Source organism: Hemicordylus capensis, chromosome 3 (assembly GCF_027244095.1).
Source record: "Hemicordylus capensis ecotype Gifberg chromosome 3, rHemCap1.1.pri, whole genome shotgun sequence".
NCBI lineage: Eukaryota > Metazoa > Chordata > Lepidosauria > Squamata > Cordylidae > Hemicordylus > Hemicordylus capensis.
Window position 1 is genome coordinate 247,607,570 of NC_069659.1, and position 13,513 is coordinate 247,621,082.

The following is a 13,513-nucleotide window of genomic DNA, read 5'->3' on the forward strand; positions in this document are numbered from 1 at the left end:
CATTTAGGGAAGTTAGGCCATTTCCTGATGAGGTCGATATGAAGAAATAGATTTGGGTGTCATTAGCATATTGATAACACTTTGCACCAAAACTCCTGATGATCTCTCTCAGAGGTTTCATGTAGATTTTAAAAGAGCATTGGAGACAGTACTGAGCCTTGTGGAACTCCATACTTTAGTTCTCACTTTGCAGAGCAGCAGTCTCCAAATAACACCATCTGGAATCTATCAGAGAGGTAGGAATGGAACCATTGTAAAAAATGCCACTCAATTCCACCTTCCCTCAGGCAACCCAGAAGGATACCATGGTAGGCAGTACCAAAAGCCACCAAGAGATCCAAAAGGATCAACAGAGTCACACTCCCTCTGTCAGTAGCCATTTGGAGATCATCTATCAGGCCAACCAACGCAGTCTCAACTCCATAGCCTGCTCAAAAGCTGATCTGACATGTGTCTAGAAGATCATCTGTATCATTCAAAACTGTCTGCAGTTGAGACCACCAGCTGCACAATCACCTTGCCCAACTATGGAAGATTGGAAATGGGTCTGTAATTAGCTAAATCTGAGGTATCCAATGCAGGTTTATTCAAATAAGGTCCAATGATAGCCTCCTTAAGACAAGGAGGCATCCTTTCCTCCCTCAGAGAAGCATTTATAAAATTTACCAGACCCTCTCTGATGATAGCGTTACCAGAAGAAATAATCCAAGTTGGGCAAGGGTAAAGAGAACAAGTTGTACAATGTACAGTCTGAAGCAGTTTGTCCACATCCTCAGGAGTACAAACTGAAAGTGATACAATCTCATCCTATAAGAGGAGTTGCTGGACACCTCCACAGTAGACTCTCAAGTAACTGTGGAATCCAGTTCAGCCCAAATACAAGATATTTTATCTGCAAAAAAGACATTGAAGACATCACAGCAAGTGACTGATGGTTCCAAGTTCAAATTCAAGGGGGAGGGGGCACATACTAGCCCCATCATAAGCCTAGACAACTCTGTTGGACATGAATCTGCAGAAGCAATGTGGGCAGAAAAGAAGCGCTTCTTTGCTGCCCACACTGCCAGAGCATAGATCTTCAAATGTGCTCTGTCTTGTGATATGTCCAATTCATGTGGAGTCTTCCTCCACTTGTGTTCTAATTGTCTGCTTTGCCACTTCTGCTCCCATAGTTCTCCCGAATACCATAAGGCTAATTTTGAAGCAGGTTGAAGAGGATGCTTAGGAGCGACTGTATCTACTGCTCTAGTGAGTTCATTATTCCATGTCTGCATCAGAGCATCAACAGAATCGTTAGCAGAGTCAACTCCAAACCCTTCCAAGGCTTCTTGGAATCCTTCTGGATTCAATTACCTTCCGCTGCAGAGCTGGGTATGAAGATACCAAGGTAATTGTTCTAGAATTTCTGAACTGGTGAGTCAGTGAGCAACTCTCAAGATTGGGTAGTTATTTATGAATCTTCAGCTAGATATCCTTTTAGGATGCACTGAACAATTACATTCACCAAAATATACCTACTGAAAGTAATTCTTGCTTGTAACCAACTAGCAGCACAGAAAAGGATCTTGTAATGGAACTCAGCAAACCATTTTAACACAGCTACATAAGAGAGACCTATTATATCTGCAATGGACTGGATCTGCAACATTACCAAACAAAATTTGTAAAGGCTATTTTCAACCTTAATGTAATGTTTGCCATACATCCAAAAACATCCTGACATGAATCACAAGGACGGTAAAAAAAAACCCCGCACACACAGATAGACAAAAACTTTTCTTGTTTGAATAAATGTATAGCTTTACATCTTAAGATGATAAAAGCAGTGTTTTATATGCTTAAATTCTTATATGCTTAAAAAGAGGCAAATAAATAAATAGGAACCATGAATAAAACAAATTTTAAAGCACACTGCTAATGTTGAGATCTATTTATTTGTGCAAATGAGTAATTGTCCCAACAGCAATAGTGGATTGGACATATCTGTCATTATGGCAAGTCTGTTTTAACAACTGTGTATAACATGAGCAGACCGAATGAGGAAGAATGGAAACTGAAGATACACCCATATGCTAAGGCTAGAGCTCAAGGAAAAGTTTTCCTTGCTTCACATTCTCCTTCCCAACCCTCCCCTGAACCAAGAGCGAAGAAAAATGGGCATTACTCATATGGAAGGACTGCTGCATTCACTGAACTGTCACAGAAAGTCTATAATCATGTGGAGGATTTCATATAAGCTCTCTCTCTCTCTGCTCTTTCTTTGTTATTACTTTTGTATCCCATCCTCCATCTAAACAGATCAGGGCAACATACATGACTATCAGCCCATTTTATTATCATCCCAACTACTCTAAAAGGCAGGTTAGGCTGAGAAAGAACAAAAAGCCCAAGGTCATTCAGTGAGCTTCATGGCAGAACAGTGATTTGAACCTTGTCTCCACTGTCCATGTTTGACACACACTTGCTCAATCTAAGGTTCTTAACAAAGCAATTCCTATGCAGGCCTATGTATAACCAGCTCTACTGAATTGTAATCTTGGGCAAGTCACTATCTCTGTCCACCTAAACTATCAAGGTTTGTTGTTGTGTTATGGAATAACACTGTGTATGCCACCCCAGAGGAAGAGTGGGATATGAATATGGTCAATAATTCCACTGAATTTTAACCATCATTTGTGAAACCCATTTAAGCAACACAACTTCCATAGATGAACTGGATGGGAAACCTACAAGAATGAGAGCTGGTGTAGCATAGCAGCTAAGCAACCTAATCAGAAAGTCCCCAAGTTATCCCTCGTCTCTGCCATGAAGTCACTAGGCAGTCTTAGACAAGCCACTCATCTGCAATATGGGGATAATAATAATGATCCACCTTAGAGGTAGTTGTAATCCTTATCAGAAGATTAATTTGAAGCAGTTTGAACACTCTAAGTGCTATAAGAACAATACTAAATATTTAGCAAGATACATAGAGCTGCTATCTAAAAAGGAAGCATACACTTCAGCAGCCATTTTAAGACTAATTAATTGATTGCAACTTAAGCTTTCATGTATTACAGCTCATTTCACCCAATGCAAAGTGAACTGGACTGTAGCCCCTGAAGGCTTATGCTAGATACATGTCTTTAAGGTGCTATGCTTCTTATTTTTGCTACAAAATAGCGACCTCTCTGGAAATCTTTAGAGAGAATACCTAATGTGTATGTTGGTGCAGTGTGTTAGATTACTTGGGGCCATAGTAATACAGTCATCTCAAGTGCCAGATTGTGTTTAGTCTGAACAAGGACACATAGTTATGATCTAACATTAAGATAATTTTATATATAAGATGCATGCACAACTGTAAGCCACTTTCTAAACACTTAAAAGACCATCCAAGAGACTACTGAGAAACATACCCTGCCATTTAAGACTTTAAGCCAAGAACAACAAGAAAGTGGATGCAGAGGGCAAACAGCAAGGAATGTCATGACATGTCATGACCCGCCTGTCACCTCCTCACAATATATGGTGGCGGGTCACTGCTGGAGACAAAGTGTTGTATTCTTAGTCTGATGCAGCAACAGAACTCCTTAAAAATTCAAGCTACAATGTGTCAAAATACCACTTCAACACTTTTTTACTTGCACCGGCTGACCTAATGTCAGCAAACACCCAACAAACCTACACTGGACATATTACAATAGAAAGATCATTTGACAGTTGCATGTGATAAGAAGGTAATGAGCTAGCTGATCACATAATAGTATATGACAGCATTACCAGCCAACAAGTTAGAGCCAACCAGCTCTACTCCAGCATGAATACACAGGGCTAGTATCAGAACTGCCATTTCAGGCAGTTATCCAGTTCCCTAAGACACCGGAGAAGGCTGAAGCAAAGGATGCATATAGAAAGATGCCAAGAAAAACCGCAGATCATAAGCAGTAAGAGAAAAATTATTAAGGAGATGGAATTAGCCTCTCATCGAAATGGCACCAGTTCGTTCCAAGCAAGCAAACTACTTTCTGCACAGCTTTCCATCAGGTACTGTGGAGTGAACATAGATAAACATGTAAGGACACATACACAAACAACATGGGAAGAAGCAATGTGTGCAGAAGCGAACCTGCTCTCGAAATACTCCTGCTTGTAAAGAGAGGAGTTCAATATAGGTATGCTGGTCAGATGGGATTTATCAACCTGCATAAGCAGATGTGCATAAAGTACAAGGGAGGGACAGGGAAGGTAAGAGGACAAAAAATATTGGCGGGGGGGGAGGATCTGGAGCCAGCCTAGTAAACCTAGTTTCCAAATCCTCTCTATGAACCCTCTTCCTTACCAAAAAAGTGTTCTTCAGCAAAGCTCTAGCAGTTTCCAGCTTCATTACAATAATTTAACATTTAGAAAGTTTTATCTGAACCTGCATTACTGTTACAGCTCCATAAGTGACAGCTGTCCAGTAGATAGAGCCCACCATTATTCCAGCTGCAGCAAACGGACAGGCTTTTGAGATAAGGCGATCTGCTAGGTCCAAGACATAAACAACTGGACCTATAATAGAAAGGAGAAAGGAGATGTTGAAGTAGAGGATCTGAATTGAAAACATACATTGTAGAGATACTGTGGCTGTTCCGATTTAAGAAATGATGCAGAAATTACACAAGGCAGCATCAGTGGGATAGTTGGCAATCTGAAACTATGTATTACCACTTATTACTTCTTTCTGCATAAAGTTACAGAAATGTATGCCATGGCTGGAAAGTTAGGGTTTTTTTAACCAACCGGATGATTCTCTAAACAACTATGTTCCTCCTGATTAAGTCACTATATTTGCAGTTAGTATACCACTAGAATCTCACGATACAGAAACTGAAACTAACAATCAACAATATCATGTTATTGGCTCCTGATTAGGAAAAGTAAAAATTGATGTGCCATAATATATTAATCTGGTTTTTCTGCTTCCTTTTGTTCCTACTCTTATCTATAAAATTCCTTCTTGAATCAGCCTGCACAGCCACAGTTTTAGGTATTCAAATCTCTTTCAAAGACAAACTTATACCACAGCACTGTAAAAGCAAAATCGGAAAAAGTGGATGTGAAATCCAAACAAAGACCATTACTGAGAGATAAGTATTTACCATCTAGTTTATTCTTTACCCATGCTATATCTGTTCTGAGGTTTTAGTCAGCAAGTACCCCGTCTGAGATCCAAACAGCACTGTGCATTTGCCAAACATACAGGGGCTCTCAGATTCTTCTTCCAGCTTATTGTGCTGTACTGGAAGTTGGCTATTTTGAAGAACAGAAAGGAGTGTGATACAGACTCACAAGCCCCACAGAGCAGATAGAAGCTCTCCTACCTGCATGGGGGGCTTTGACTACAGTTCTTTAGATGACATTCTAGAATTGTTTACCTGACATTCTTTAAAGTAAAATTTTATACAATTTTATTTTTTCAAAGGCTTTAAAATCAATTTAGAAGACAGCATTGACCAAATACTAGAACTGGTACTACCCTTAAACATGGCATGTAGTTTACCTCACAAGTCTAAATATAATTACTTGAAGTAATATATTTAAACTGTATTCCTTTCTATATGGTTGTTCATGTCCCATCTAAAAATTCAAATCTGGTATGCAAGATCTTTATCTCGTTTTTTTTAAAAAAAAACCCAGATTAAATCAAATCCTTATATATGCTTACTACACACACAAAACAGCTGGTCTCCTAACACTTTAGCTGTTCAAGCCCTTTCATTTTTGTAGTGGGAACATGTATAGACTTAAAATCTCAAGAGATATTTTCACCGTCTCAAGAGAGTGGGAGAGGACTGTGTGCATTTGGCCTATACATGTTGATTATGTATGTACCTAGCCATGTGGCATTAACATATTGTGATGGGTGTTCTTGCTCTTTCGTGTCTTGACTGTCAGAGAAACATTACCTATCAATTGTTTACAGTTTCAGCATTTTGTATTAAATGTCCCCCCACCCCACCTCGTAGAGGACATTTAATAAAATCCTTGCCAGTTTGATTTTCTTGGCATTCTGGAAATGTGAAAAATGTGAGGAAAGCCCTTTTTACCATACTTATAGTCTTTAAGGTGTGTGACCCTTAGCAAGCAAGAAAACAGTCCAGAGACAGGCTTTTGTCAAATCCATTTTTAAAGGTACTATTGTACCCCATTCTGAGGTCATGTGACAAAACATGGCATAAAAATGCAAAAATAAATCAGCAGCAAAATCCAATCAATGCTGCACCCCCCTCCTGGAATTTCCACACACAGGTGACACATGAAGTACTTGAGACATATTGTTTTCTTTGCGTTGAAATGGAACATAGGAAGCTGCCATATACTGAGTCAGACCGTAGGTCCATCTAGTTCAGTATTGTCTACACAGACTGGCAGTAGCTTCTCCAAGGTTGTAGGCAGGAAACTATCTCAACCCTATCTTGGAGATGCCAGGGAGGGAACTTGGAACCTAGATGCTCTTCCCAGAGTGGCTCCATCCCCTAAGAGGAATATCCTACAGTGCTTGCACATCAAGTTTCCCATTCATATGCCATCAGGGTGGACTCTGCTTAGCTAAGGGGACAAGTCACGCTTGCTACCACAAGACCAGCTCTCTTCATGCATATCTTACCTAGCTTCGGAAATACTATTAAGTATTCTGCATTGCACTGAGGACAGGCAACTCGAGCTGTACTGTTTCCCCTTTGTTTTTCATCTACCCAGCGCTGTAGGCAAGTTTGGTGAACCCATTTTGTAGAGCCTCTGCACCTGCATGGTCTCACCCACTCAGCTGTTCTGTCATCCTCATCAGTGGCAAAACACACCCAGCAACTCCTGCAAGAGAAAAAAGTTAGAGCAAAATATTTCAAGCCATTCTGATTGCTAACTTGTCCATTCAGAAAGGACAATTCTTCTTAAAGCTGCATTACTGTGTCACTAAACACACCAACATTCAGCAATACATATTTTCCTTTAATAGAAGAAATGTGTGTTTAGCCCCAAAGCTATACTTCAAACAATATTTTTTACATAATTTATGAGTGAAGCATTCTATTTAGGAACTGTATTGTGAACTTAAATGCTAAATAAATAGTATTTTTTAAAGGTCATTGATCTATCTGGCCTTTCACACTTCAGTAACTTAGCAGTAACTGCACCTCTTCTTTGGTAAAGTTGAAGAACATATCCACCCTGTGTATTCTGAGTATTTAATTACTGTCAAATTTATGTTGTCTTATGGCCTCAAGGGGGCTCACAACATACTTTAAAACTACAATATAATCTATTATATGTAGTACTAGTAGCACTCTCAGGTGGTTGAGAAGCAAAAATGGGGCCAATTCAAAATCAAGTAGAGGTCTCTATATCCTTGCAGGGCTCCCTAGGAACACACAGAAGGAAATCAGTTTATAAATTTTAAGAAAACAAACCCTCTTACAAATCCTGAGCATGTTCAGTGGTCCCCAAGAGTCACAGAATATTGAAAAGTGTCCGTTGGGGAAAAAACTAGCAGTAGAACATTGGGGTGGGGGTGTGCCTGTTTGACCTTTTAACAATACCCTAGAAGTGGGCAACAGGGTTGGGGAGAGGCAATATTTGTATGTCTCCCTTGTAAAAACTATAAAATAAGAACTGAACACTATGCAGACAGTACCAAAAAACCTTCTTATAAAGATATGAAGCTGCCACATATCGAGTCAGAACATTGGTCCATTTAGTTCACTTTTGTCTATACTGACTAGCAGCAATTCTCCAGGATCTCAGAGAGCAGATACCAAAGACTCAATCTGGGACCTTCTACATACAAAGCACAGGAACTACTATCAACACCCTGCCTGTATACAGTTTCCTGCCTGTACATAGGATTCCTATTAATGGAACTTCTTGATAGTGTGCTTATATGCACACTATATTCATTCTTCCAAACTAATGAATCCCTCCATGTAGGGATTTAGTACAAAGGTTTGCCAAAATCCATTAGTGACCCATCAGTGGCACAAATGCCATACTGGCACCAGCAACAGATATCTATAGCACATCCAGACAGCAGGATCTACTGTATGAGCTAAGCTATGGCACAGAAATAGGCCTGTGTTCCTTGTATGCCTATTGTGTTGCTGTCTGTTCCCAGCTTGGCAGTCCAAGTTGGGAAGAGGCAAAACTACCCTAAAGTACATGGGAGCTACAAATGTAATGGGTACTAGAGTGGCACACTCTCACACTGTGGATCTGACTTATGGCACACTTGGCCAAAGGTTAGTCATTATTGCTGTCAACAGCTTTATTTATATAGGATTCCTAAGTTAATCCAAAAAATGATTTAAATTCTTCTTGCCAGGCAAGCAGCATTCTAGCAACATATGCTACTTTGCAATAATTTTATAGATTAATGAGTAACGACACCAGGAAGCTTATTACCACCAGCCCACCCACAAAGGTTTCAGTCTTGGCAATCAACTTTACTAGACAAATTCTCTTGGGAAAGCCAACCTACCCAAAATTTACATATGAGACAGACATTTATTTCATTCTTTCTCCTTAGAAGGAGAATTAGAATTTCTAACCAAAAACCTACAAAGCAAATAGAAGGAATATAGTCACCAATGCAGTAACTATTAAAATGCTTTCACTTTCTGCAGAAAAAAGGCTTAGTTGGTTAAAGAGTCTTTAAGCCAGGGGGAAAAACAAACCTTAAAATTGGTAGACTTAAGGAGTAAGTGCAGAGTTTTTGTACCAGAAGAAAATGATGCATTCATGACACCTTCCATAGTTTGCTCCATTTACAATAATGCTGATAGTTACTTAAGAACTGTTAATGAGGACAAAACTGAAGAATTGGGCCACTTAAATGAAGCTGTGGAACACCTTGGGGCAACCTGATACTCAGAGAGGTCTAAAGTTCATTCAAATGATAGGAAGAATAAAGTGACAATACAATCCTGCAAATAATGCTCTTGAATTAGTCATCAAACACTCTGAAGTTCAACACTTCATATAATTTTTATATAATGGAACTTCACATGTTTGACAATTGTCATCTAATGTATTGCTCAACAGCTTTATTTTAAACAAAGGATGCCCTATGAAAAGAACCACATATCCTTTATATTCTTAAGCCTTTAGCAAGCTATGAATAATGAATAGCAAATCCCTTGTATTCTGTCATCAGCTTTATCTTGCAATTGACAGTAGCTATAGCAGAAAGAGCTAAATAAAACCATTGACTCAAGGATCTTGGTTCTTGCCAGATTTTCCATTTTCTTGTATTGAATAAAACATTACTTTGATCCTAGTACAGAATCAGGTCGCTACTCAGACAGCAACCTAAAACAGAAATAGCTGGCTAGGTCAAACAAAGCATAGTTTCTGAAAAAGCAACCTTCTCTCCTTGCTACCTCTACAAAATCAAATCAAAGAGCACTAATATATTTTTTCCAACTCATTCTTGGCTTAAAAATATAAAACAAGCATATTGTTTCAGCCTTCAAAATAGAATTCCTTTTTTCTTTCTATGCAGGACACATCACAAGGATTCCTGTCTGTATTTAAGCAAAATAAATGTATTGTAACATGAAATGGCCTGGACACCATTGGGAAATCTCCTCCATATCTAAGGACTGTTAGTACCTGCTCTCACACTCTTCCTCTGTGATGTATGTGGGGCATCCAATTTTCAGACTTACATTCCTAGCTGCAACTTCAAAATCTCCTTCCTCCAAAGAAAGTGTGGTTCAAATATGTGAGGGAGGGCATTCCCCCATCTATGTATTCCAAGACAGGTGAAGCTTTCTCTACTAGTGTGCCAGCTGCTACTTTATGCCCCAAGTTTTGAGTGAGAGGCTTTTTATTTTTTATTTTTTAGAGCTCACGTTCAGTTGATTTGAATCCCCACTGGTGTGTTTCCCAGAATATGCGAAACTCCTATATCGGGCAGTAGCGATATAGGAAGCTGCTGAAAGGCATCATCTCATACTGCGTGGGAGATGGCAATGGTAAACCCTTCCTGTATTCTACCAAGAAAACCACATGGCTTTGTGGTTGCCAGGAGTCAACACCAACTCAACGGCACAACCTTTCCTTTTCAGTTGGTTCTAGTACATGAGTACCAGATTCCAACGGTTGTGGAAGTACCTTGATTTTTATGCCTCTCTAAGACAGCCAGTGAGATCAAAACCTTTAAGATACCTATAGCACACACTCCTTAGCTCCAGTATTATTTCAATCTTTTACCAGTTCTGAACAACAGTTGCTAGAGGCATCTCGTTGGTCACTGTGTGAAACAGAATGCTCGACTAGATGGACATTTGATCTGATCCAACAATGTCATGATCTTACAAATATTACCTTCAAAGCAACCAAGGGAAGTCAAGCAGAGCTATTGTCTCAATCTTATATGGACAATGGGGGAACAGATTTGCACTGCAATAAGTCTCTTCATAGTATTTAAAAATTTAAATGAACAAGTCCTATTGTACACAGAATTGTACAACCTAGAACAGGAACTGTACAACCTAGAACAGGTACCTTTTCCACCTACAACACAGCCTCTTATTTGCTTTTTAAAAGTTTTCAATTAGCACAATGGACTAAGCTACCGTGATACATTTTTACATACACAGTAGGGATGGCAATCTTTTATACATCCCATTACCCTTTTCTTTACACAATTCAGGTCAAATCTGCACAATTTACACAAGTGAGTATCCCACAGGAAAGAAATCCATGAGTTCACACCCACTCCTGAACTTGTCCACAAATATTAGCATCTACTATGTAGTCCACATATAACAGTTGCATGTTAACATGTAAAAAATGAATTGTTGATTTTTAAAAGGGTTTTGCTTCTCTGGAGCTATTCAGATGTTCTTAATTTTCACATTTTCTGCTAGATTATAATAATGACCTGTTCAAACTCACTCCTGCCAAATAGTCAAATATACTGCAATGTCAAGTTGCTTTAACTAGAAACTTAATAGGTTTTGTTAACAATAAATCCCATTTTTCCAGACCAAGCCACACTTGTGAGTCTCAGGCAGAACCAGGACTTTGGAATCTAAACTGGCAGCATGGTGTAGTGGTTAAGAGTGCTGGACTAGGACCGGGGAGACCTAAGTTCAAATCCCCATTCAGCCATGGTACTTGCTGGGTGACTCTGGGCCAGTCACTTCACAAGGTTGTTGTGAGGAGAAACTGAAGTATGTAGTACACCGCTGTGGGCTCCTTGGAGGAAGAGCAGGAAATAACATGTAAATAATAACATTAACAATAATACCACCACCAGAGACACCTGCCCCCTCAAAAAAAAAAAAGAAAGAAAGAAAGAGAAAGAAAGAAAGAAAGCGAAGAAAAGAAATAAAATACATTTTGCAATGGAATATAAGAGAATGTTGGCATCTATGCTCCACTCATCTGTTTGATATGGTTAACAATAGGGCTGAACAGGTCTTTGAGAAATCAAATGGCAATTGATTTCCACCAGGCAATTGAGGAAATCCCAAAGGGTCCATTCCAACCATCAAGACTCTCTAGACTTGATGGTTATCCCCTATTCATTTCAACCACACTGTTTGAATGTATTTTTTTTCTGAGCGAACGATGATCACAAGCAAGTTTGTTCTACCAATCTCCCCACGTAGATTATTTATCTTGCTAATTCTCCAATCATATTGAATATATTCCTCTTGAATAAATGCTGAATATTCTGCACTAGAATTCTGTCTACCCCATTTGTATTGCTTCTGTGCCTATTTACAGGTCAGTTTTTGGTCCAAAGATCCTTTAGCAGGACACAAGAGCCTGCCTCATGTGTCATAACCTTCTGTACAGTGAAAGGAAGAAAAAGGGCCTAAGGAAGTCTGATACTTGCAACATTTACCACTCACCACTATTTCATTTAAACTGTGTAAAATTGAAATCAAACACCAGTCACTACTTTTCAAGTATCTCCAAAGGGATACACTACTATTTCCAGACCAGTGAAGTGTGACTGTAACATCACTTCCTTGTAGCTAAGGAAAGAACTTTTATTAATCAAAACAGGGCTGTTACGGGACAGATTTTGCAAGAACAATATTCGGATACTAGCTGGGCCGGGCGTAGAACATCTGTGCCTCTAGTTCTCCCCACCCACCCGCCGTTGCCTTCCTCCTCTTGCACGCTGCCATTTTTACCTGTCCGCCCACCCCCTTCTCCCACCTGCCAGCACCATCATTTTCCTGCCCAGCCGCCTGCCTCCGTCGTCGTCTCCTTCCTTTCTCCACCTGTTGCAGCCACCGTCATTTCCTCCCTGACCAACTACCGCACCTGCTTTCTCTGCCTGGCCATGGTGCTGTTGTTTTCCCGGCTGGCCATCAGCTGGCACCCACCACTGTTAGCTCCCAGACCCACTGGTCGGCCGCCACCATTTTCTTCCACTCGCCCGCCCACATCGCTATCCTATCCGGCAGCTCTCCGAACTCTTGCGAGAGCTGCCATGCATATGATTAGCCACGGGTATGCCTTAGTGAATTATATATAAAGAAGAAGATTCCAAACAAATTATTATTGAGCATGATTATATTCTAAGAATGAATGCATGCATGTATGCAAAAGGTCCTTGATATGCAAAAATGAGTTTAAAGCAACCACTTAAGCACTTAATCTTCATTCTTTTTCAGGACTCCACAAAGCTTCCTTATATTGCACCATTAGGTTATGATTCTGTGTCTTATCCTCTGCCTCTAACACAACTTCACCGATCAGCCACTCTTCTCCATCTGCATTCATCACAATGTCCACTCATCTAGTTAATACGTGAAAAAGGAAGTGGAATAAAATATCCTTTTTTTAAAATCTCAAAATAATTCTTCCTTTGGAAAGCAAATCTCCCATTGATTGTGAGCATGTAAACCAAGAACCCAAATATTACTGTCTGCAAGGTCTTATTTGTTGATTATGTAAAACACCTACAGTGTCTATTTTCTCCTACAGGTAGCAATTAATTACTGAAATTGCAAAAGCAATACTCCACCAATTAAATCCTGTGTGGTCAGATAGCAGTACTTAAACATCCTTTAAAAAAAATTCAAACACACAATACAAATTATTTTTTGAATGAAAGCTGTGTTAATGCATAATCAGCACTTTTAAAATTCAACATATGCAATCCAACAAATATCTTTTAAAACATAATAAGAGCATATAGAACAAATCATGGTACGCATGCCTTATACATAAAAAGACAAATCATACGGGGCTGTATTTTAAAAATGGAGAAAATATATCTTCATTTTCATTTATAATCCTACAATAATAAGCAATAACACAGCCTTATGCAATTAGAAGATTTAATTTTAACTATTCTTCAATTTAGAAATGTATAGCATAATAGCACTGCATTCTTACATTAGAAATAGGGCTATCCCCTTTCCACTTGTGTAACAATGCTGCCATTATTAGAGAGGAGTTGTCATGATTTCTGCTACATTCATAGGACAAAGATAAAACAAGGTTGCTCAATATCAAACTTGCCTCT

General features: G+C 39.3%; 1 protein-coding gene across 2 annotated transcripts in view; it reads right to left on the reverse strand.

Moving 5' to 3' along the window:
• The window catches only part of MARCHF5 (membrane associated ring-CH-type finger 5), a 37,225-nt gene that overhangs the window by 13,113 nt on the left and 10,599 nt on the right, over window positions 1-13,513 (reverse strand). For both annotated transcript variants that reach the window (XM_053311561.1, XM_053311562.1), the window contains 2 exons: window positions 6,632-6,834; window positions 4,403-4,533 (listed from right to left, as the gene is read on the reverse strand). In XM_053311561.1, the coding sequence (XP_053167536.1) occupies window positions 4,403-4,533; window positions 6,632-6,834 (334 nt within the window). The remainder of the gene's footprint in view (window positions 1-4,402; window positions 4,534-6,631; window positions 6,835-13,513) is intronic.